The sequence below is a fragment of the Penicillium argentinense genome (genome assembly GCF_028826775.1).
Source record: "Penicillium argentinense strain IBT 30761 chromosome Unknown utg000006l_segment0_segment0, whole genome shotgun sequence".
NCBI lineage: Eukaryota > Fungi > Ascomycota > Eurotiomycetes > Eurotiales > Aspergillaceae > Penicillium > Penicillium argentinense.
The window spans coordinates 402471-426920 of NW_026622665.1; the positions used below are offsets into that span (position 1 = coordinate 402471).

Genomic DNA, 24450 nt, shown 5'->3' on the forward strand with positions numbered 1-24450 from the left:
TGACATCACAACTGGCTGTGGCGTCTCGACGGAGGAGCTTCCCCCCCCAAGCTGAAGTGCCAGTGGGATACTACTTGCGGCACGTCAGGGGGAGCCGCCCAGCCCGCACGACCCACCGGTTCGTCGTCTGTGGTAGCTCAAAACTCTCCTTGCGGCACAACCCAGATAAACCACATGCCCCAACTATTTTCGGACAACCGACGAGCCTCGCAACCATTCGGCTGGGTATGCAGCTGCATGTGTGATCACATCGGCAATGCCGCGAAACCTGTTTAATCATAAGTCTATCTCTTGCAGAGTGCTCTACCTGATGCGATCGCAGGGCCCCGCACTGTTCAGCTATCGAAGGCTTTGCTTTTCGTATGATCTCATGGACTATGTAATGCCTCGGTTGCCTTTAGCTAGAAGTCAATTCACTTCCCACATCAGTCAGCTGCCAAAGTTCTTGCACTCTTTACCACCATGCCTAGTCGTACGGACCTGGACTCTGGACTGTTGCCCGAGCAAGATTCAAATTTCATTGCATTCACCCAGATATGTGCTGAAAAGGGGATTCTGGGCCGACCGGACGGCCTTGGAGAAGATGATTGCGCCCACGGTCTCTCAGACACAGCGACACTGTTGTATGCCTCGCCCTGGTCAATGTCTGCGTCCGATCTAATTTCGACAGGCGATTTTTAACGGCGCGCCAATATAATCCCAATGCAGCGTTCGACCAGCTCCAGCAGGCCATGAAATTCCGACAAGAAAAGCAGGTCCTAGGACTTTATGATGCCATTGAGATTTCCGATTTTGAACAGGCGCGACAATTCGTGAGATCACATCTTTCCTATTTCGGTTGGGCTGTCAATTAATGCGCATATCTAGTATCCTCACTGGACAGGACGCAGAGATAAACAAGGGTTCCCTATCTGCATGTTTGACCTGGCAAAGCTGGATAAAGCCGGTTTGGCAAGCTGGGAAACCACCCGCATCAGTGTAGGTTGGAGCGATGCCGAGTCTGGCAAACCCGACATGTTGCAGATGGCCTCTGTCTTCCATGATGGCTTTGTCCGCTTTGTCCTCCCTCTCTGCACGATGATGACCGATCGGCCGAACCCGTCAACTGCCATAACAAGCTCGGTATACCTTGTCGATGCGTCGAGTCTGGGACTCAAACAAGGATGGAGTCTCAAGATGTTTGTCCAGGAAATTAGTTGGTTGCTGTCAACTTGCTATCCCGAAACCATCACACGGGTGTTTGTATGTGCTCTCTAAATCCCGAGCTATCTCGTCACGTATTGACACGAGCAGGTTTGCAATGCTCCATCATACTTCACCACCATTTGGAAATACCTGAAGACATGGGTAGACCCAAACACTGCAGAGAAGGTGGTTGTATTGACCAGCGCTGAGGTCATGTCTACTCTTGAGAACCACATCGACAGTGTAAATATCCCTACTGCCTTGGGTGGAGAGCACGATTTCAAACACGGAATGCTGCCTTCCCTGGATGACAACCTTCGAGCCTTTTTCCAGTGGACATCTCCTGAGATATCGCTGCCCCCAGGGCCTATCAAGTTTTCTGAAGAGCCCAATGGAACGATTCGGGCCATAGGCGTTGGCAGCCTGGAAGGTATGAAGAGACGAGATGTGATTTTCTTCACGCGCATGAGTACAATAGAGTAAATATAGCACATTATTCGGTCACACAAGAGATGACAATGCTTTTGCAATCAAATTTTGGAGTCTTCGGCCGTTCCTTGCATGACGGAGGTACGCAAAGATGAAACGAAACCCTCCAGTCCAAGAATTGAAGGCGAAGACACTCGGGAACACAGAATATCATTTCTGATTACCTGTAGATAACAGTGCCCATCTGGGCGTTGAGTATAATACTCTTCCTGACACCACTATAGACAGAGTACTGCTAGTATTGTCGCCATAGTTCAACCTGAGTTGGGAATCCCCTTTTCTGTTCAGTAGGCGCCGTCACATATTTGCCATTCGCGCCTACTTCTCCACATCAATTTCTTGCCCTATCACATCTACTACGCCTTTATCCACTAATTCCCAGTTTCTTCGGATGACATCTACCGCCCAGCGTCCTCTTGGCCGGAGCTTGAACTTCACGTTCCTCGGCATCGTCATGAAGCCCGCGACTACCATTGCCCACGGATCCACCACTTCCCCCTCAACAAACTCGACATCAAACGCCCACAGCAGACACGCAACCTGCATAAAAGCTCCATCCGTGGCAACCCTCTTTCCCTGACAAATACGCCGACCCTGTCCGAAAACCGGAAGAGGCAGATCCGTCCGCAGCTTTTCTTCTCCACCCTCGTCCTGACGCAGCCACCTCTCCGGCACGAAATCCTGGAGATCACCCAGTGCAGGATCGAACACCTTCTTATCACGACCAATTGCCCACGCGTTTGCAATGATAGTCCAGCCCTTGCGAATCTTCACCCCCCAAACTCGTCGTCCTTATCCGCTCGACGAGGAATAGAGCCGGGTGAGATAGGTCTCCACCGAAGCAGCTCATGCGTAATAGCATCGACGAACATCAGCTTTGGTCTATCCGAGAATCGAGGGAGCCGGTCGCGACCAACAACACCATCAAGAATTGTATGGGCTTTCTTCATAAATGATGGTCTGTGCAAAGCCGCGATGAAGAGCCACATCAACTGACGGGGAGACGTCTCCATGCCGCCTTGGATAGAGGTCGCAAGTGTGAACGCAAGGTCGATGTCCGGAACCCTGTCCGTGGTATGCCTCCTGGAAGTCTCGATCGCTTGCTTGGTCGCATTCCAGCCCGCAGATTCCTTCCCGTGCTCAAAGAGACGCATGTACAGGTCTACCTGTGTCGCGTAGAACTTGTCCGCTGATCGTTTCCACGGAGAAAGAAATAGAGGGAGATGCCGAAGGGGCGGAAACATATCTGGGAGTCCTGGGTTCGCAGCCATATGTGTTATTTGAGTCTGGACATCGATGACTTCGTGCAAGATCTTCTCCTCGAAGCGTGGGATCCGGAGCCCATAATGCAAGGCCAGAATTACACTAGACTGTGCGCGTTCTAGCAGTGAATAGACTGCCGCAGTGCTGATTCCTTCTGGAAACTCTGCTACGACGTTGCACAAATCAAACAGCAATTGCGTTGATTCGAGCTCCATCAAGGGCTGATAATTTGGAGCCGCGGTTGCTCCAAGACTGGGAGCAAGGACTCGGTGATGCAATTTGAGGTGATCATCATAGTCGTGCATCAAGGTAAACTTGGACTGTCCCGGTTTCGCATCTGTGATCATTTCCATGCTTACCGAGGGCGGGCGGTTGCTGTACCACTGGCTGCGCCGACTGAATAGCTCTGTTACAGCCTCAAGCGAGTTCAAAACGACGATTGGGATAATGCCGAATAATTTGGGCACTGCGATGGGGCCATTTGCCTCGACCCAGGCATCCCAATTTTCTAACGGTTTTCCAACGGGCGATTTATGAAGGTCGCCGATGAGGGGAATTTTCAGGAGCGACTTGGTTCCCCTCGGGGTCTCCTTCCTCATCCCCACATAAAGTACGGTTAGAAGGCCCACAGCAACAGAAGTCCATATGGGGGAGATGACAGCCATATTGGCGATTGGGAGATCGAACATCGCAGGGGAAAGCCCAGTCAAGTTATGCGAAACTTCATCTCTCCAAGAGTCAGGTTTTCACCGTCAGAATATCGCGCATGATTCAATCGCCCTAGTCAGCTCGAAGGCCACACCGCTAAGCCTTTCTTGGACTGACGTGCTGCAAAACGAATAAGCGACAATCTACACGCCAATAGAATCATCGAGATTAGTGGACGGTCGGGAGGCTAGTACAATAGCTTTGAAATGATGCGTTTTCGGCCTTTCATGTTCTGAATGTAGTCAACCGGCCGCAAAAAAAGGGGACAAGGCTGACCACCTTGGACGACATCGAGACTAGAAACCCAAGCCTTTCCTTTCCGAACATTCGTCAGTCTCAGAACGGCTACCCAGTACTGTCGCAATATCCTGTGGAATGAGCTCATAGTTGCTCCGCGCCGACGGACTGCATAAGGACAAAATGTCTGAATCAAGGTACGAAGCTTGAACAAATAGCAGAGGCAGGTGCAAATGATGCCAAGATGGATGCTGGAAGCTAGACAGATCAGCTATAGAAATTGCGCATCGTGTTTCGGTCGATCCATGCAGGACATGCTCCAGTTCGCGAACCCGGCTTTGCAAGCTGCTGATCTCGTCTGCATGGCTGGGAGGTGTGTGATCTGAGTAATCGCAGAGTCTAGCCGTTCTAGTTACGAGTGAAATGTCAGTGATGCATAACTGTATGTATTTTGCCCGGGAGGCGTCCAGGGTAAAGACCAACTTCAGACACAAGCTGCAACTGGGGATGGATTTATCACAACGTCGCTTATTTCTTTTGCACGAAGCACATACATGGGGAGCAGCACCAGTGCCCAGACCATCTGTGTCATCATCTCCCATATCGTTTGGATTTCAAGCGTATGGAAAAATCGCGCAACTTGGTCTACCATGAAAGTAGCGATGCATGAGAAGCGGACAAAGCCGAACAGTGGTGGCGTCCCTCGGCCGCTGCGTGGCGGAAGCTGCGAAGTCATCGTAACGGCTTTGCCAGCGAGTGCTCACTTATGCGGCCGCAGTTGGAGACTGGTGCAAAGTCAGGATAACCTCTTTGGCCGCGGGTGCATATAGTTGTGCGGCCGCAGGGTGGAGACTGGTATCCCTTATGAGATTCAAAAATTCCAGCCAATTAATGTAGGAGGCAGATTTCTCCAGGCCAGGCTGACATTACATGATGACAATTTGCTAACCTTTTTCGGCTAGTTAGTTAACTAGCTTAACCACTAGTTGACGTAATCATTTTTCTTAGTGGGTAACAAGTTTACTATCTATTCCGTCTGAGCTCCCCAACGCCGACTTATAAAGCGTGCGTGATCCATCATTGGGAATTAGTGTAGTATCTGAATTCGACATCATCATAATGTCTGGCCTCGCAATCAATCCCCGGGGCGTGCAGTTCAAACCTGATACAGACATTCCTAACCTTGGCGGCAAGACCATTTTCGTTACTGGAGGTATGTTAATTTTGCCGACCGGCTAAACTACATCTGACAGTACTAGGTACAGGGGGTATTGGAAAGGCTACGATACTCAGCCTTGCAAAGCACAAACCCGGTCACATTGTCTTTACTGGCCGCAATGCCAGAAGGGCTGACGAAGTGATTAACGAAGCTCGCAAGACCTCTCCAGGGGTGCTTGTAACATTTCTCGAGTGCGATTTATCTTCGTTTCAATCTGTCGAATCCGCCGCCAAAAGATTTCTGGCCCACTTCGATATACTCGACATCCTTTTTGCCAATGCCGGCATCATGGCAGTCCCTCCAGGCCTCACCAAGGACGGCTACGAGGTGCAGTTTGGCACCAACCACATGGGCCACGCCCTGTTGCTGAAATACTTGCTGCCACTCATGGCCAAGACGGCTGACATTGGCCGCGATGTGCGTCTCGTAACTACATCCTCAAGCGCCTTCCAGGGCGCCTCCGGGATTGCATATGACACTATAAAGACACCGCAAAATGGGTTTTTTGGTCATTGGCGGCGTTACATGCAGAGCAAGCTGGCCAACACCCTGTACTCGCAAAAAATAGCCGAGCTCTACCCGGACATCATGTCGTGCTCCATCCAGCCAGGTGCCGTTGCTACTGACATAGGTGGCACCCACCTAGGTATGCTGGACAAGGTTTTTATAGCAATCAACACGCGGGGAAAAACTCTCACCCCCGACGAAGGGGCGTACAATATGTGCTGGGTTGCCACTACTAAGCGTGAAAACCTCACAAATGGCGCTTACTATGAGCCAGTTGGCTGGCCTGGAAACATGACGGAAATTTCTCAGGATGAGGCAGCGCGGAATCAACTCTGGGAGTGGACCCAGAAAGAGTTGGAAAAGTATAAGATATAGAACAATTGTGTTCAGCATAGGCGTCTTCTCGTCACCTTGTATTGTACGCGCAGAGGAACGAGAGTGTTTAGTCTAGTTCGTTAAACTATGGGAAAGTCAGTTACTTAATAAACAATGTATGAATGTCCCGCTCATTGGAATGATCCACAGGGTCTTTTTATAAAAGAAAGCTGTACCTTGTATCCAGGACTGGGTCCTAGAGACGGTGTGCTGAATACCATCAGATCTCTGCCCAAATGGGACATTGCGGCTATTAAAACAGTCCCCTAATGGTGGCACATCTCAATCTGCTGGAGAAATACCTAAGCACTGGCCCCGGTTTCATGGACATTAATCCCCTCTTGAGTTGTCCCACTCTACGGCACGGCGACCTTCACTCGTCCAACATTTTCATTGATGACAATCGTATTACTGCAGTCATTGATTGGCAAGGCTCGTGGACCGGTCCACTTCTACTTCAAGCAAAACCATGTCCGCTAGTCGATTATCAAGGTAACATCCTACTTAACCGTCCAGACAAATTTCGACGACCTTGATTCCGAGAAACAAGTTCAAATCAAGCGACAGATCTTTAATCGACTCTTTTCCAGCTTTACTTGATGGAGACAGAGAGAAGGAATCCTTTGCTTGCAAGAGCATTCGATCTGAACCACAGGAAAACACGGCGTCTTGCCGTCGAAATGGCTGGGAATAATTGGGACGACGAAATTATGCCCTTCCGCGAGGCCCTCATCAACGTCGGAAAGTAGGGCTCTGCCAATCACATAACACCGACGAGGGCTGACCATACACATAGGCACTGGCAAGAGATGGGGATCCAGGTTAATTGTCCTTATCACTTCACCGAGGAAGAGTTAAAAAGCCATGCTGTAGATGCGGAGGCTTGGAATGAGGTTCATGATTTTTTCGATGGCATTCAGGGCCTTGTGAAAAGGGATGGCTGGACCCATCCCGAAACATTCGATGCTGCCTTTAATTTCTTCTCTGACCTCCGGAAAGTAGGCCTCAAGCGCATGAAAGGCCAAGAAAAGGAGATTTTCGACAAACAGACCAGTTGGGCGAAATTCAAAGTTGAGACTCTGGACCCACTAGGCTGGCTCATGTCACATAGAATGGCTTAAAAGCGACATTATTGTATTAAACGCTAATTCTGAACGTGCAAATTAACAGCAACTCTACAGTGCAGTGAAATCTTTGTTATGATAACAGGTGCTACACCATCCAATTTGATCAGTGGTTCAACATGTTCGCCCAGAAATCGTCGTAACGCATGAAACAGCCCTGTCGAGTCTAAAGTATTTTCATATATTGGAATCGCTATCTTGACTTCCTCGGCGCACTTTCTAATGTCTTCGACGAAACGTCGAGCGATGCCAATTTTTGCCCCTTTCTCAATGAAGAATTTCGGGTCTTGGACCTTGTAGACCTGCAAGACGAAATGCTCCAGCTAGCAGCAGAATCTGGACAACTCAGCCATCGTCGTGATGAAATACGGCACTTCCATGATGTATGACGCGGAGACTTGAAGAGCTAGGTGCTTGATGGGGGGCGGTTGATGGTCGATGGCTTGATTTGCTGCATACAATTTGCTCAGGTTTCCTCTTTCATCCGCCTCAAATCGATCAAAAACATACGAGAAAAGAGAAAAGAGAAAAAAAAAAGGGGTAAAAAAAAAAGGGAAGAAAAAAAGAGAATGCCCCCACGCTGGATTGAACAACGGACCTTCCCATTACAAGTGGGACGCGCTACCACTACGCCATAGGGGCTTCTATGGGAAATTTTGGCTCATAATGGATTTAATACTTGCCCTCTTTCTATCCTCATACTGTATTCATAATTTCCCCCACACAATAGTATCACAGTAACGACAAGACCGACACGAGAACATTTCATTATGCCGGCAGAAGAAAGGCGGATGGAAAGGCGGTATGTATCGCCTCCAGATAATTTCCTTCCGCGCCATTGTTGTTTTTGGCGTTCCTATCAATGAAGCCCGTGTCATTCTTGATGCAAAATCATATTCATCATATGGGTAAATGGCTCAATGGCTTACCTGGCTTAGAATAACCTTCTCCCCTGGCCATGGTCTCCACTTACCCCAAGTAGTGCCTGGTGCATTATCGGGTTCGTCGTCTTTTCGGGGCCCACCGAAAACATCCGGGAAAACACTGCGAAGAACTATAACATGGACGAGAATACTAATAGACAAGGTTTTCTCGGTCAGTACCATCTATAAATATTTAAAAATTTCTCTATGTGTAAAATTAGCGCGATAAATTTCACAATAAAGATAGCACCGTGAGTGTGACAAATACGTTTTGCGATAACTAACTAGTTAGTTATATAGTTATTTATACATAATGTTTCATATTATTCTCGTTGCACCGAACGAGCTTATTTGACAAACAATCCCATAACCACTGTCGTGCGGTGGACCTGACTGACACTCACTAGACCGATGACCAGAAATTCATGGAGGATATACGTCGTTGCGTCAATGACTTTCTGGCGATTGCGAGAATAAGGGACACGTGAATCAGGAGTAATAAACGATGTCGTTGACACTTCTGAATGCAATGTATTGCCAATATGCATTCCAAGGGCGGTGAGCGGCAGGAGGCGAGACTTAACCACATGGCGACAGCACCTGGAAAGCTTCACTCCAAGGCAAACTCCAACCATCATATCACAGTTGATGACCATCGATCTTGCCCATGCTCCGCACTCAGGAAAAGCGGATCCCACCCTCGCCCACTCTAGGCATCGGGATCGCTAGCCCGCGGAGGAAGGTGATATGCCGTCCTCCCTCGGCAATGAAGCGATATGGCTCTCCGATCTGGTACTTGTACACGACATGGCGGGGCGCAGAGCCAGACCAATGCGAAAGTGACCTCGGTGACAGGAATAATGACAGCAACCCCGATTATTGACCCACTGGTTGGAGCCAGCGCTTAACAGCTGGTCGGGTCGATCGGGTTCTCATCCGAGGGACTATCGCCGTGGGAACATCATAACCCGAAACCCCTCGGATGGCGGTTCAAGTACGAGTCGACTGTGTGATTCCATGGAGAAGCAAGAGAGACTTAAGTGGCCATCTTGCTTCTAACCTTGCCGTCACTCTACGATCTTTCTACTCCCCACTGATCACTATCATCCAGATGGCCCCCGCATTCTCCGCCAGTCTGAAGGACCCCGGCCTCTTCGTCGAAGGCTCCTACATCAACGGCCAATGGGTTGCGTCACAGACCGGCAAGACCTTCAACGTCTACAATCCCGCCAACGAGGCGCTGGTCGGCCAATGCCCCGAATCCACCACCGAAGACATCAACGCTGCCATTCAGGCGGCCGCGAAGGCTTTCCCCACATGGCGATCGCAATCCGGCCGGCAGCGCGGTCGCATTCTGCGCCGTTTCTTCGAGCTCATCGTCGAGAACAAGGAGGACATTGGCAATATCATTACAGCTGAGAACGCCAAGGCCAAGGGCGATGCTGAGGGAGAAGCGCTCTTATCAGCTGGATTCTTCGAATGGTTCTCCGAAGAGGCACCCCGGATCTATGGCGATGTGATCCCCCACAGCAACCCCTCCAGCCGCACACAGGTCATCAAGGAGCCCATCGGCGTGTGCGGCCTTACCACCCCGTGGAACTTCCCCATGGCCATGGGAGCGCGCAAGGTGGCCGCTGCCCTGGCCGCGGGCTGCACAGTCGTTATGAAGTCGGATGGCCTCACCCCTTCTCCTCTAATGCGCTGGCTGCCCTCGCACAGCGCGCGGGTGTGCCTAAGGGCGTGGTCAACGTCGTGACGGCGCTCGATAACACTCCTTCTTGGGATTGACTCTCTGCGAGTCGGATGTCGTGAAGAAGATCTCTTTCACAGGCTCTACCCGCGTCGGCAAGATCCTGATGCAGCAGTCGAGTAACACCCTGAAGAAACTCAGCCTCGAGCTCGGCGGTAACGCCCCCTTCATCGTATTCGACGACGCCAACCTTGAGAACACCGTCACTGCCGCCGTCATTAGCAAGTCCAAGGTAACCGACCAGACCTGCGTGTGCGCCAACCGATTCTTCGTGCAGGAGGGGATCTACGAGAAATTCACCAAGCGCTTCGTCGAGAACATGAAGAAGTGCTCCGTCGGAGACGGGCAGAAAAACTCCGTGACACATGGCCCTCTGACCAACGGCATCGAAAAAGCCGGGGGGCACATCCACGACGCCGTAAACAAGGGAGTCACTATTCTCCTAGGCGGCAAGGCCTTGACATCTCTCGGAAAGAATTTCCACGAGCTCACTATCCTGGGTAACGTGGACGATTCCACTAAGAGCAACTCGGAGGAGTCATTTGGATCCGTCGCTGCCATCTCAAAATTCAAGACTGAAGACGAGGTGGTTCGTGGCGCGAACAATGCCGAAGTTGGCCTGGCGTCATACCTCATGACCTCGGACCTCGGAAAGGCACACCGTGTCTCTGAGAGACTTGAATTTGGCATGGTTGGTATCAATACTGGCGTTATCTCTGACTCTGCTGCACCGTGAATAAATCTCCTTCCCTGTGCCGGGATATCATGATACTAATCACTTTCTTAGATTTGGCAGCTTCAAGCACTCTGGCATGGGACGTGAGGGCAGCAAGTACGGCATTGATGACTACATTAACATCAAAACGATCGTGACTGGTGACATCAACACCGTGCACTCAAGCCTGTGAAAGTTGAAAAGGGACGAGGAGAAAAGCAAGATTGATGTTGTACGGAGTTATGATACAAATATTTTGGACGATATTTGTGATTTTAAAGAAATATGATTGTTTATGGCCTAGGTAATCCTATGACCTTGTTTTATGCCACCCACCTCTGTGATCACCACCTGGCTTCAGTGTAGTGCCGCCAGATGTGTTCTTCAAGATCATTCCACGTCGAAACGGCTGTCCTCATAAGAACACGCGTAAAGGCAAGGGCTCACGTAGTTCATAGATACAATGAATGTGCACTGCAGTTCACCTTGGATCTTGCTTCTTACATTCTGCTGCATTGTTCCATCAGGCTTTTCGGTTCATTCACAGTGTTACAATCAAGCCTGTCCGAGAATAATGCCAGTACGATGTCGCAGAAATTACAGCCTTTTCCAGAAGGCGATCTAAAGCGTTCCTAAGCTAACAACTATTTAGAAGGTGATACAAGATGGGGAGATTGAATTTCCATTGAGTCTGACTATACGCTTCCCACAGCCCCGTTGACGATATCACGGTAAGTCTGACTATTCGCGGTCGCAATACTAGACCAGTCCTGATATGCCAGGAGCCTACTGCCCTTCCGGCAAACACATGGTCTATCTCAGAAGTATGGAAATATATCCGGCCTCGTCTCGGGGAAGCTCCGATCACCCTTGCATAATACATGTCTCTGCGGCGTCTTTTTGTGGGGGGAGCTCATAAGGCCTGCTTCCCCGGAACCCACATCTCGGTTCGGGATCGGGTTCCTATCCCGAATGTCCAAGATGCATCCACTCTCGCCCCACCGGCCTACAATTATTGCCTAATTCGTACCCGTGGTTGATAGCTTCGCGCCGATGGTAAATTAAACGAGGCTATTCCGTGTGTCCTTCTCCGAATGAACCATGTTCGCGATAATGCGGGTTGGCCACGACTATAAATAATATAGTACGCAGGCCCGATGAGAGAGCCTCCGCGACCACGAACGAAATAATTTTCCTTTCTCAACCTCCATCCAAATGTCGAGTGAGTGATGGTCGCTCAATCGGATGCGCGTTGATGGGAAGAGGTGATCAGGTGTGTGGCGGTGGAATGGACTGGGCGGCCCTGAGAGTATTGGAGGTTCCTATAAGGGTATCGTGAAGGCAATGCTTATGTCGAAGTATCGGTAGGTTCCTGGTATTTTCCCGAGAAGACGGAAATAAGAGACTCCCGCGCGTGCCTACACTGATACCCGGCTTATCTTTCCTATCCCATCCACAATACGCCGAACTCATGGCCAGCATCGTGAGACATATAATGTTCAGCAATCAACTTCAGACGGCTCCACTCCACCACGATCCAAGTTTTCTTTCCTGGAGCTTTCACCATTGATACTTGCTCTCTCTTTATGCTCGTAGATTGAACTGACGATGAGAGCTTATGCGGAAGTTGCCAATCGCAAGTCGGTCGTCACAACTAAAATTGACCATCGAAATGATCTCAAATCATACCATTGATACTTATTGGGGTTCGCTTGACAAAGGATCGTGGTGATTCTAGAGTTATTACGAGGAACTCAATGTTCAATCGAGACCATTTGCCAGAGTGACGCCGTCATTAGTGTATATTCGCACCGGACCAAACCCTGCCCTCTGCAAGTCTCCCGAGGCCAAGACCACCGTCTCGATCCCCATTGAAGCAAATCGTCGTCAGCAGAAGGCAGCTATAACCGAACACTGTCATTTGACAAGAAGGCGATTAATAATGCGCTGCGACAAAAAAGGTCCGAGATTGTTGGCATTTGGCTTACTCAAATTGCGCCAGCTATGGCGCCATGTCAATTACGTGCTACCCCGACCATATCATCCGAAGTCTCCCTTCACGCCAGATTATATAAATTACAATGAACCAGAATATATGAGAAAGAGAAGCTATATTTCCTCAAGTTACAATGGGTAGCATAGCAGCAAGTCCTTTCGATGTCTCAGCGGATCATACCGGTAAGTGGCGCAATTTTCGCCGATTCTCGGTCTTCAATTGACAAAATGATTTCTAGACGCTCTCGAAAGTCTCGTTGTGCAGTTCCGCGCTGATACCCATAGCAAGAAAATCGATCTTCTTGTTGGCGTATACAAGACGGACGAAGGGAAGGCATACGTGTTACCAAGTGTCAACGCGGTACAGTATCTGGAACAGACCCAACACAAACCTGAGGGCCCAAATTAACACTCGCAAACTTCATTTATAGGCAAAGGAGAGAATCTTCAGAGACGACAGCTGGCATCATGAGTACCGGCCGAGTGCTCTGGGTCCCCAGAACTACAGGGATCTTAGCGCCAAGCTATTCTTCGGGGCCGAGAATCGTCTTCTCAAGCAAAAGAGGTATGGCAAGTCAAACTGAATTCCAGTGCGCACAACGAGCTGACAGCAGCAGGATAATTTCAACCCAGACACTAGGCGCCAGCGGAGGATGCCATGTGGGTGCTGTGATATTGAAAAATCACTACGGACCGTGGAAACTGTCCGGAAACCTCGAGATTTTCCTCCCGAGCGAGACGTGGTGTGAGTGAGCTTCCCATCACATATGTCGTGTAATACTGACTTTCTCGCAGTGAACCACTCCTTCGTGTTCAAAACGGCGGGAATAAAACCAGCTTTTATCCCGTATTTCAACAACAAGACCAATGCTTTCGACTTTGCAGGCTTTACATCGGCCATCAGATCTCTACCAGCTCAATCTGTAATTCTCCTACAGTCCGGAGCTCAAAACCCAACTGGATGCGACCCATCACCAGATCAATGGCAGGAGCTGGCATCAATGTTTTCTGAGCGTGGCCATTTCGCATTCTTCGACGCCGCCTATCCCGGATTCGCCTCAGGAGACATTGACAGAGACCTCGAGGGTGTTCGTCTCTTCGCCGAGCGAGAGATCCCGCTTATCTTCGTATCGACCTATGGGAAGTGCTTTGGGCTCTACAGTGAGCGTGTCGGATTCCTTTCTATCCTCGCTCCAGACGAGGAAGTAGGAAAGAGAATCGAAATTCAATTGAAGCTGCTTGCCCGAGCAGAGTCTGGTGCACCGCCCGATTTTGGAGCCAAGATTGTTGAAACGGTTCTTTCGGACGAGTCTTTGGAGCGGCAATGGCGTGGAGAAGTCCGCGACATGGCCAGCCGACTGAAGGATCGTCGAGTCGCCCTCAGGAACCGACTGGAGGAGTTGGGAACTCCAGGTGATTGGCGACATATCACTGAGCAGAATGGGATGTTTTCGTAAGTCTCTGAAACAATGTCTGTCTTGTTCAGATGACTGACTCGATTTTAGATATGTCGGACTTTCTGTGGAACAAGTCACGCTCCTCCGGGACAACTACCATGTTTATCTCCAAGATACCGGGAGGATCTCTATTGCGTGCGTCGTTCTTATACCTGAAAGAAAATCAATGAAGCTAACAGACAACGCAAAATAGTGGACTAAATGATTTCAACATTGAGTACACGGCTGACAGTATCAGTGCCGTTGTCAAAGCGACTGTTGCGAAGAAATCATAATCCGACTGCCTAGAAATAGTGCGTATTAAGGGAGAGCTCCTGAAATAGTCAAGAGCAAATATAAATCATTCCATAAATTCTCCTTGTACAGAGTATCTGACACAGGAGATGAGAATGCAGGTGGCCGGGCAAAGATAATCGTGGGAACTTGTCTCAGGCAACAAGAGTTCAACCACGAAACTCCGCCAGCTAATTAGTTTCCTCCTAAGGTTGCTGTGAAGGGCACAATGTCTCATACCTTTCATGCCTGTGTTTGGGGACTGGCACGAACTCGCAAAAAGCCAGACGGGGAAGGCACGTTACTTAGTTTCGAGCCACAGCCGAGCCCACTGGCGATCACAGCAACATAACCGGACCCTATCAAAACACACTCCAAATGATTTCAACTTGCCGAGTGTCAAAGAAATGCCACCTGTACAGTTTACCTGAATGGCGAAGTTGGCCACCGAATCTGACTGCCGGTTCGGAAGGTTGGACTGAATTCAAGTTTAGACCAAAAGAAGCCGCGGCGGATGGGTGATATACTTCTAGCGGGAGGCATTATGTTTAGTCGATGACATGTTGTGCGTCGGCTTCCTTGTCCTGATTTGATTCTGATGCGCATGTAATCTATTTAATCGGCGTCGGCTCCACTCGACTCCAGACTGAGACCTGAGATTTCAACCATGGATTCGGTCTCGATTCTGGGCGACGTAAAAAAACTCCAAAACAGGTATTGAATGAAACCTGAGAAGTTGCACTTCAAGCCTTCAGTATAGTAAGGGCCTGACATATCTCGCGGATGTCCTGGCAGATCATTATCAATGAAACTGGCCTTCGGAAAAACGTCTAACGGGAGGATGTACTAAATACGAAAACTCGGACCCTGCAAAAAGTCGCGTCTTCAGAAGGAACATCCGATGAAATGACTCAGCTCCGTCTTTATGAAAGAAAGTCGGAAGGGATTCAAAGAAATATGGGGGTTCTCGAGCAAATTCTGAATGACCAGGGGCGTGGGCTTCCGGAGCGGCCTCTAATACAAACATAAAACGTCCGAGAAAATTCAACATGGTTTCTCAGGGAATCGGACACTGTACCGTGGAGTGTGGGTGCTGTATCAGCGTCCGATGATACGATTTCTCCCAAGACGAGAAAAAGCAAATTCAGGATTCATTCCGGAGAAGAATCGAATCGAATAGTCCTTCGGCACTGCTAAAATTGGCGGAGGCCACCACGAAGCTCAGTATGTTTGGTTTCGGGGCTATGGAATCTACCGCCCCCCGATCCCTGCGGCACCCTCCTAACATACAGACTGTCCCGGGGCCCGGCATCTTCGCCAAATTGAGTCCCGGGGTAACGAGGTGTGGGAAGATGTACGTTACAATTTATATAAGTGAATTCTATATGTTTTTATGCAACTCGAGTGGGCTTCATCTGTTCGTAATCTGATCTGTTCCATGTACAACGGCGATTGAAACTCTTGCACTACCATAGTGTACCTAGATACATACCACACTCAAATGCAGCACCCTGCCTATCTCTAGACGTACATCAGCACTCGTCGGGGAGGTTAATTTACCGTGTTGAACTGTAGAAGTGCCTGTGAGGATCACAACGTCCATACCGCGGCATTCTGGCGAATCTGCAAGACAGATTTGTTCGCTACCCGCGGCCATGTTGAATGTGCGAACCTGACTCACGCTTGGCATTTCAGATTCAACAATCAGGTTTCTCTGCATGATGAACGCCTCTCAACGTACTGCGCCATTACCTAATTGGCTGTTCTTCTCCGATCGTCTGCAGTCGCCTCGCGATGTACCGTTTCTTAATCTCGTGACACTATCGTCGGCCGCTTGGCGCACACCGCAAGCAACGATGGAGGGTTCATTGGAACGATTTGACATGGCAGATCGCTCACTGGTGTCGGCCACAACCTCACGCTACCTCGATGCTGAAAAGGTCTAGCAGCGAGGTTCCCGCGATTGCCGATAATTTCGGTCGGAGATTGACTGATGAGATTTTATCAGATTGATAACTTGGCTTGGCGCGGCCCTAGCGCCCAATAAACAGTCCAACCACGCGGGCCCGCGGATGTTGGACGCATGTCTAGCGTGTCCCCACTAGACTCAAACGATCCTGGCATCGAGCAATCACAGCCCGCGGCAGGGGTGAGCTGAGCCGGACTACTGCGGGAACTGGCCCCCGGTGGAGTGTTTAACACTCGTCAGGAACACACAGCCCGCCGAATTATCGCTGCAGAGCAAAAAACCCCAGCCGCAATGCGCGCGTGGTTCGAGGCACCGTCCGACTTCGGTGTTTCGGTGCTTGTGACCCATGTGGGTAAAGATCGGACACGTTCCCATGACTTTATCCACCGATTGCCGCCCTCGTGGTCGTCGCATCTCTCCATCTCATCAGGACAAACTCAATTTGGCCGATATGGGGGTACGCCCCTTGGTTCGAAGGGCCCGGACGGTCTTTCAGCATCTGCCGAGAGATGGCGATGACTCGGACGAGGAGACTGTTGAGCAGCGGATTATAGAGAACCGATCGACGGACGATTCGATGCTCGGATCGTGGAATGAGAAACCCGATCAGAATGCGCAGCTTGGTGTGCAGGATGTGGAGGCTGTGACTATGACCTGGTCTAAGAAGACTTTGATTGCGGTTTTCATTAAGTAAGGGTCCTGGCGTAGAGCTTGGTATTTTGAGAATGGCAACTGATCGTGTGATTTTTATAGCATCTGGTTCCTTTATTTCGTCAACGCGTTCCAAGCCACGATTTCCGTCAGCTTGAACCCGTACGTGACGAGTTCCTTCAAAGCGCATTCCCTAACGGCAGTCCCGACGGCCATTGGCGATGCATTCGCCGCAGCGACATACCTGCCCATGGCGAAAATGATGGATGTGTGGGGTCGTGCAGAGGGGTTCCTCTTGATGGTGATTTCGCTCACCATTGGCTTGATCCTCATGGCCGCCTGCCACTCTTTTGAAATTTACTGCGCAGCGAATGTAAGTCTGGATTAAATATCGAAGAGAGGATGTCGGCTAATGTTTGATTAAAATTAGGCCTTCTACTATATTGGGTTCTACGGTATGGAGTATGCGATCGATGTGGTGACAGCCGACGCCTCGAGTTTGCGGAACCGTGCCTTCGCCTACGCCTTTACTTCGTCGCCATACATCATCACAGCGTTCGCCGGGCCGAAGGTCGCCGACATTTTCTATTATCAAGTCTCGTGGAGGTGGGGCTTTGGTGCCTGGGCAATCATCACACCGACCTTCGCCGCGCCTCTCTACATCATGCTGAAGTACAATCTGCACAAAGCCCAGAAAGAAGGCTATCGGATCAAGAGGCCGAGTGGTCGCACGTTTATCGAAAGCATTTGGCACTGGACAGTTCAATTTGATCGTGAGTGATTCCATAATTTAGTTGAAAGCAATGAAATACCAATCGTGTGGTTTAGTTTTCGGTGTGCTGGTCTTCACCGCTGGTCTCATCCTGTTCGAGCTTCCCTTCGATATTGCCGGCTATGCCCCTCATGGCTGGGCAACCGACTACATCGTCGCCATGCTGGTCGTCGGATTTTCGATGCTCTTCTTCTTTGCAACATGGGAGAAATGGCTCGCCCCAATCCCTCTTTTCGAATGGCGCCTATTGACAAACCGCACGATCATTGGTGCTGTCCTCTTGGATGCGACATACCAACTCTCAAACTACTGCTGGAGCTACTACCTCACATCTTGGCTGCAAGTCAATAACGATCTGACAATTTCCACAGCCAACATGGTAAACAACATTTTCGACGTGGTTTCTGGTGTGCTCTTGCTCTTCATTGGTTGGGCCATCCGTCGAGTCGGCCATTACAAATGGACCCTCTACATCGCGATTCCCCTTTACACCCTGGCCCAAGGGCTACTCATTCATTTCCGCAAGCCAAACATGAACGTGGGCTACCAAGTGATGTGCCAGATTTTCTTAGCAGTCGGAGGTTCGATCTTCATCCTCGTCGAGCAATTGTCTATTCTCGCAGCAGTCGACCACCAGCACGTTGCTACCGCATTGGCACTGCTAAATGTGGTTGGAACAATTGGTGACTCTACCGGCTTGACCATCAGCACGGTCATCTGGCAGAATACCTATATGAAGGCTCTTCTCCGTGATCTTCCAGAATCGGCAATGTCGAACCTGAATAATATCTATGAGGACCTGGTGACTCAGACCAGCTATCCTGTTGGCAGTGCTACAAGACTGGCTATCCAGAATGCATATGCCTACACTGAGCTCCGTCTGCTGGCAGTTGGTTGTGGAATCATGGTTCTGGCGATTCCTTGGACTATCCTCATCAAGGATATCAACCTGAAGAGGAAGGTGCAAGTCAGAGGCACTGTTTTCTAGAATGTGAATTCTAATTCAAATGGGATAGCAATCTCTTGACACGAACTAATGGCTTTTAGATAGACATTATTAATCTTCTCGTAGATGAAATTGTATGTAAAATCATGAGTACCTCGTGGATAGGGACAATGACTACAGACACAAGTGTCTCTAGACAACCTCCCCAAAGCAGCAAGGCCCCGCGACTGAGCGTGCGTATACCACATGGCGGTGGGGCAGACAAGCCGAAATCGGATACCGCTGGAAGCGCGTGTAGGGCTAGACTTTCCATGCGTGAGCGTGAACGGCCTCGGCGCTGGCCTTACGTGGAAGACCCCACCACCGAACGTCATTTTCTTCCTTCCCGTTCAAGTTGCTTCTTCCATATGACGTTTAGTAGCTCTGGTATATCTTGCTGGTAACGAGCCCATTTCCGCCAGTCTTCCGGCGACCTGTTTAGCACCGTGTCGTATGACAGCGGCCACGGCGCAGCCGAACGGATGAACAGCGACTTCAAAGCGGATAGTCGAATTCCGCAGATTCACATCATCCAGTGTTCCGTCATTGCGATGAACAAGCCAGGTAGAACGGAGAGGAAGCTCTCTGTCTCGCAGAGGAAGTTGTCGATCTCGCAGCATTGCGAGTTCTCGGACGCGATTGTGTACGATGAGGATAGCGAACTGGTCAAGGCGGGGACAGTTGCAGCTTTGGTGGAGCATCTCACCCGTCACGATAAGCTGGATGCAGCATTTAATCGGACGTTTCTGACAACATACAAATACTTCTTGACGACAACTGAGTTGGTCAATCTGCTCATTGATCGCTTCGAGTGTACGCCACCCGTCATATTCAACCCGGTCCAGATTGCAGAATGGTCAAGCCGAATCAAGCCACTCGTACGAATACGCGTGTTGAATGTCTTCCGACAGTGGCTAGAGAGTTTCTGGATTGAGCCCATCGGCTCAGATGCGACGACGACCCAAGAACTGCTCAAAATTAAATCATTTGTCTACCGCATAACCGATGCGTCAGAGGCAGCCGCAGCCCGACAACTGCTCTCAATCATTCAGTGCCGACTCGAAGGCGTCGTCGACATAAAGACGTTCCAAGCATCTCTGTCGAATGCGCCAAAACCGATTCTCCCGCGAAAGTTGAACAAAATCCAATTCATGAAAGTGGATGCCAAGGAACTTGCACGTCAGTTGACGATTCTGGAGGCATCCATGTTCCGCAAAATCCAGCCAGCCGAACTTTTGAATAAGGCGTGGCAAAAGAAGAATGTTGTTTCCGTACCAGGGCCTGCGCCGAATGTGAGGGCTTCCATTCGGTTCTCCAATCAGCTCTCGAATTGGGTTGTTGCTCTTGTGCTTGCAGAGTCTGATCTCAAGAAGCGCACGCAGGTGATAGGACACCTCATCAATGTAGCGAGCGTAAGCCAGTCTCCAGTGTCATGCTCGACTATCGTTCAAAGCTAATCAATATCGCAGGTGTGTCACAGTCTGAAGGGGTATTCGGCCGTAGTTTCAATTCTATCAGGCCTAGAAAGCGCCCCCATCTACCGACTAAGCCGCACATGGGCCAATGTCACCGAACGTAGCTGCAATACACTGGCACCATTGCAAGCCATGATATCGAGTACTTCGAACTACCAATTCTATCGGGAGGCTGTACGCGCAGCCGTGCCGCCATGCATACCTTTCCTTGGTCAGTCCTAATCCACCATTCTCTGACGTAGTTAGCGATTAATCATCAGCAGGCCTCTTCCTAAAAGACTTGACCTTCATCGAAGACGGAAACCAATCCTTGACATCAGACGGACTGATAAACTTCCACAAATACACAATGCTGGCATCAACAATCCAAGATCTACAGCGATTTAAAGAAGCTCCATACTGTCTTCAACCGGTTCCAGAGCTGCAAGAGTACCTGGCCACGAACTTGCAATCAGCTGTGGAGCTGCACGAACTGTGGGGAAGGAGTTGCGAGCTCGAGCCACGAGGGCGGGGCGATGAAAATCGGCTTCGGGATACATACACTGCCACGGGAGGAAACACGACGTCCATGGTAGTTGCGTGTATGGTTTTGGATATGTGAGCTGCTTGTGTGGGATTTCCTTGCGACCTCTTCGATGTTTCGGCTATTTTTGGTTGTCGTTTGTCTCACTTTTACTTTTTTTCTATTTTTTGAGATACCCTGATGAATGAATTGATCGCCTGAGTCGTTGTTGAGAAATGCTGAATCCATCAAACATGTTCGGCTGCGTTTATTTGTGTCTGGGTTGCCCTTGTCCTCGTGTAGACTCTTCATTTTCAAATGAAGAGTCTACGAGCAATGCTCAATGTTCGACTCAAGTATCAGAAAAGAAGGACCATGATTTCTAACACGTCCGTACATGGCAAATTACATATAAACAGGAAGCTGACGAGACTCGGCAGACGCACCGAGTAAAGCAATCCGCTCACCGACATCACATAAACAGGACTCAGGTCTCTAACAAAGAATAAAGTTCGACTAACATTCAGGATGACGACTAATCCCGGACTTATGGGGATTCTAAGCCAGGCAACGCTGTGCGCTCTCAATATCCACTAAATAATTGCATCCCTTCAAGAGGTGGACGACAGGGAACTGGCCCGACTAACATCGCACTCCACATGGTAGAAAAAACTATCCAGAATGTGGCAGAGTACGCCCTTGGACCTTACCCCAACCACCTAGTATGTTTTCTGGAAGGCGGCGAGCTTAAGGTGATGTCAGACGAGGGCCGAGACGTCCCTGAGCAGTAGAAGCTCGGATTATAGAAGTCACCGCGAGAGAGAGATCAATCAACAGTCGATTCCAACTCAGAGGGGTGTGCGTAATGCCGATGGCAATGATTCTGACACTTGAAAAGACCATGAAGACCGTTGGGGAAGTCGACCACAGGGATGGGGATCCGGCTTGTGCCATCCGTCAAGAGGATGTTGAGAAGGATCTCAAGGTATGGGTTCTTGTTGTGGACACTGTTTTTATCGTGAATGCTTGATGACATGGCTGCGCCTCGAGACAAACTGTCCTACGTAACGCGTCCTGGCGGAGAGCACCACGCTTCTTTAACTTGTTCCTGGGATGCGGTTTCCCAATCGGATTCCATGAGGAGACGAACTCAGTAGTTTTCCTTCTGTAGTATGGCAGTATAGTGAATAATATATTGGGGAGTTTCGAGCGTTCTTCCAGGAGATTTAGTGTGGATTCGTAATTCTGCACCGGTTCGTCTAGTGTATATCGCGTGTATCATCATTTCGTTTATTTTGCCGATCCTCAGATATAGCGGAATATAAGTCTCTCGCCTCGTTTCGCTCGCCAGGTGTTGGTAGAGTTCATCAGCTCTGGACACCCTCTTACAACCCATTGCCACTTCTTCAAGAAAGCCTCTGTCAGTTCCCAATTCTTGATATCCCACGGCTCGCCCCAGACCAACAGTCCCGCATCTTCGGTAGTCTTATCCCAGAACCCCATTATATCCAGACACAGCTGCTCATCATCCCACTCATCACCCGCTTGGATCAAATTGTCTCGCATCTTTGGCAGAGGAAAGAAGTCCAGCCATGGGTGATGCGGTACCATCTTCTGTAATCGTGTGGGTCGCAAACTGACCGGCATCTTGCTATCCTCGGGCAATTCTGTCCCCGGTAACAGCTTATTGAAGTGCGATATTGAGTCATCGTCCATATCATCCAGCGATCCCCCCGCCAATAACAGATTATGCCCGAATGCCCGAAACACGTTAACTTTGGTTAGTGTTAAAAGGTGGTCGGAGGTCGGCGAGCCTTTCATGTAGCTTTCGTATGCGGTACGCGCGAACCGCTCCATCAGATCTCTGAGAAACTTGGCGTTGATACACCGACTGTCTCCTTTCAGCCCATTTTCCAGAGCGACGATTTCCTTCGAGCGAACGAGGGCAGATGAGGATGAGGACGAGGAAGCGGATCCTGTGGATGACGGCGAGGACGAGGCGACCACGCTTTTAGGATGTACATTGTTATTCGCTTGCAATCGCTGCCGCCTTCCTATAGCAGAAACACCGTCAGCTCAGGTCATTGGCCGTAGATCATTCCGAGACAGGGCACGCACGGTGGGCTCGCTGGTTGATTCGATTCTGGCGGCGGCGGCGCTCAGCCGGATCAGTCAGGCCGGCCCAGTCGTCGGAGGCCTTGTCGCCGATCGGGGTTGCTTGTGTCAATTGTGGGGTATCGGGCATGGTCAGCGTCAGCGCTAAAGGAGTCAGCAGTTCGTTGAAAAAAAGAAGATGGACGGCCGTCTCGATTTATGCGGATCGCTGACGCCAGTAGGGCAGCCGCAGCCCAATCAGGAAGGGGCAGGTGGGGCTCCATCGGAGTTAAGGAGGATGACTGCCGATCCTGTTTTTACCCTCCTGCCAAGCCTTCTTCCCCTTGGAGTCCCTGAAGGCGCTAACCAACTGAGGATAGACTCGATCTATATCCGGGTGAGAGGCTAGGCTGCAGCGAAAAGAAGGATTGCCAAGAGGAGAAGCTCGAGAACGCCAATAGAGCCCTGAAGGAGTATATACTCTCCATCGGGTAGCATATCTTTGCCTTGTGCTCTTCAAACAGAGCAAGACTGGCCAGAAGTGTGGATGCCCTTCACCTGGCCACACGTGCGAGGGTAATAATGTCAGTCATGACCGACTTTCTCATCCTCGAAGCGGTTTAACCCCGCTGTCATCAACATGCCGGCGTTAAAAACAGGTATCTCCACGGCATCCACTAATCTCTGGTATATCAACGTGCCTGATCGCTCTCAATATGCCAATTCATCAACTCTAGTGACAGCGAAAATGGCCTCAAAGAGTGAACTCCCCGTTGTGTTCGGCGCCATGACCCTGGGCAAGCCGGGCATCGAAGGCGTGAGGGTGACATCGGTCGAAGATGCGGAAGCCATTCTCGACGTCTTCCAGGCCCACGGCCACAAGGAAATCGACACTGCCCGGTTGTACGGCGCCGGCTCTTCGGAATCCCTGCTTGCTGACGCTCGCTGGAAGGAACGAGGTCTTGTGATGGAAACCAAGCTGTACCCCAGTGCGGGTAAACCCATGGGCAACATGAGCGTCCTCTCCTACAACCACACCCCGGAAGATCTCCGCCAAGGCCTGAAGGATAGTCTGGAAGCACTGGGGACAACTAAAATCGACATGTGGTATCTACACGGCCCAGACCGCAAGATCCCCTTCGAAGAAACCCTTCGCGAAGTCAACAACCTCCACCAACAAGGCTACTTCGCCCGCCTCGGTATCAGCAACTATATGTCCTGGGAAGTTGCCCAGATCTGCGAGATCTGCGAAAAGAACGGATGGATCAAGCCGACTGTCTACCAGGGCATCTACAACGCTCTTCATCGCGCGATAGAGCCCGAGCTCCTGACCTGCCTACGCCACTACAAAATCGCACTCTACTGCTTTCAGCCCCTGGCGGGAGGCTTCCTCACATCCCGGTATCGTCGCGACATGAGCGAGAGCGACCATGAGCCGGGCTCGCGATTCGATCCCAAGCGCTGGCAGGGGAATCTGCATCGGGGTCGCTACTGGAATGACTTTTATTTTGATGCGTTGGATATCATCCGGCCTGTCGCGAAGCAGTATGGGCTTACGGAAGTGGAGAGTGCGCTGCGCTGGCTGTCTCATCACAGCGGGATGAAGAAGGACTATGGAGATGCAATTATCATCGGTGCCAGCAGTGCCAAGCAGCTGGAGCAAAATCTGCTTGATATGGAGAAAGAGCCGCTCCCGCAAGAGATGGTGGAGGCTTTGGACGCGGCTTGGCTAAGGGTGAAGGGCGTGGTGCCCAGCTATTTCCACTAGACAAAACAGCGAGT

The 24450-nt window shown here is 50.3% G+C and overlaps 11 protein-coding genes across 11 annotated transcripts; 9 read left to right on the plus strand and 2 right to left on the minus strand.

The window, feature by feature from the left end:
- Positions 1-462: 462 nt before the first annotated feature.
- N7532_007276 (SEC14 family lipid-binding protein) lies at positions 463-1668 on the plus strand (the record flags this gene model as incomplete). Its single annotated transcript, XM_056619769.1, has 4 exons — positions 463-623; positions 671-812; positions 868-1242; positions 1294-1668. 4 exons carry the CDS (start codon positions 463-465, stop codon positions 1666-1668), a joined length of 1053 nt encoding a protein of 350 aa, XP_056473135.1.
- A 776-nt stretch (positions 1669-2444) lies between these two features.
- On the minus strand, positions 2445-3602 carry N7532_007277 (uncharacterized protein; the record flags this gene model as incomplete). The annotated part of the gene is made up of 1 exon (XM_056619770.1): positions 2445-3602. One exon carries the CDS (start codon positions 3600-3602, stop codon positions 2445-2447), a length of 1158 nt encoding a protein of 385 aa, XP_056473136.1.
- Positions 3603-5001: 1399 nt separating this feature from the next.
- N7532_007278 (uncharacterized protein) lies at positions 5002-5983 on the plus strand (the record flags this gene model as incomplete). Its single annotated transcript, XM_056619771.1, has 2 exons — positions 5002-5095; positions 5142-5983. The coding sequence occupies 2 exons, from the start codon at positions 5002-5004 to the stop codon at positions 5981-5983; spliced, it is 936 nt and encodes a 311-aa protein (XP_056473137.1).
- Positions 5984-6582: 599 nt separating this feature from the next.
- On the plus strand, positions 6583-7104 carry N7532_007279 (uncharacterized protein; the record flags this gene model as incomplete). Its single annotated transcript, XM_056619772.1, has 2 exons — positions 6583-6728; positions 6780-7104. 2 exons carry the CDS (start codon positions 6583-6585, stop codon positions 7102-7104), a joined length of 471 nt encoding a protein of 156 aa, XP_056473138.1.
- A 2037-nt stretch (positions 7105-9141) lies between these two features.
- Positions 9142-10688, plus strand: N7532_007280 (NAD-dependent succinate-semialdehyde dehydrogenase; the record flags this gene model as incomplete). Its single annotated transcript, XM_056619773.1, has 3 exons — positions 9142-9756; positions 9830-10512; positions 10568-10688. The coding sequence occupies 3 exons, from the start codon at positions 9142-9144 to the stop codon at positions 10686-10688; spliced, it is 1419 nt and encodes a 472-aa protein (XP_056473139.1).
- A 1936-nt stretch (positions 10689-12624) lies between these two features.
- On the plus strand, positions 12625-14222 carry N7532_007281 (uncharacterized protein; the record flags this gene model as incomplete). The annotated part of the gene is made up of 7 exons (XM_056619774.1): positions 12625-12673; positions 12730-12851; positions 12922-13055; positions 13108-13235; positions 13286-13943; positions 13996-14082; positions 14141-14222. The coding sequence occupies 7 exons, from the start codon at positions 12625-12627 to the stop codon at positions 14220-14222; spliced, it is 1260 nt and encodes a 419-aa protein (XP_056473140.1).
- A 2418-nt stretch (positions 14223-16640) lies between these two features.
- Positions 16641-17621, plus strand: N7532_007282 (uncharacterized protein; the record flags this gene model as incomplete). The annotated part of the gene is made up of 3 exons (XM_056619775.1): positions 16641-16879; positions 16943-17213; positions 17271-17621. The coding sequence occupies 3 exons, from the start codon at positions 16641-16643 to the stop codon at positions 17619-17621; spliced, it is 861 nt and encodes a 286-aa protein (XP_056473141.1).
- A 22-nt stretch (positions 17622-17643) lies between these two features.
- N7532_007283 (Major facilitator superfamily domain general substrate transporter) lies at positions 17644-18600 on the plus strand (the record flags this gene model as incomplete). The annotated part of the gene is made up of 1 exon (XM_056619776.1): positions 17644-18600. One exon carries the CDS (start codon positions 17644-17646, stop codon positions 18598-18600), a length of 957 nt encoding a protein of 318 aa, XP_056473142.1.
- A 479-nt stretch (positions 18601-19079) lies between these two features.
- N7532_007284 (Ras-GEF domain-containing protein) lies at positions 19080-20054 on the plus strand (the record flags this gene model as incomplete). The annotated part of the gene is made up of 1 exon (XM_056619777.1): positions 19080-20054. One exon carries the CDS (start codon positions 19080-19082, stop codon positions 20052-20054), a length of 975 nt encoding a protein of 324 aa, XP_056473143.1.
- Positions 20055-21879: 1825 nt separating this feature from the next.
- Positions 21880-22819, minus strand: N7532_007285 (DUF3425 domain-containing protein; the record flags this gene model as incomplete). The annotated part of the gene is made up of 2 exons (XM_056619778.1): positions 21880-22628; positions 22693-22819. 2 exons carry the CDS (start codon positions 22817-22819, stop codon positions 21880-21882), a joined length of 876 nt encoding a protein of 291 aa, XP_056473144.1.
- Positions 22820-23416: 597 nt separating this feature from the next.
- On the plus strand, positions 23417-24436 carry N7532_007286 (aldo/keto reductase family protein; the record flags this gene model as incomplete). Its single annotated transcript, XM_056619779.1, has 1 exon — positions 23417-24436. The coding sequence occupies one exon, from the start codon at positions 23417-23419 to the stop codon at positions 24434-24436; it is 1020 nt and encodes a 339-aa protein (XP_056473145.1).
- Positions 24437-24450: the final 14 nt, after the last annotated feature.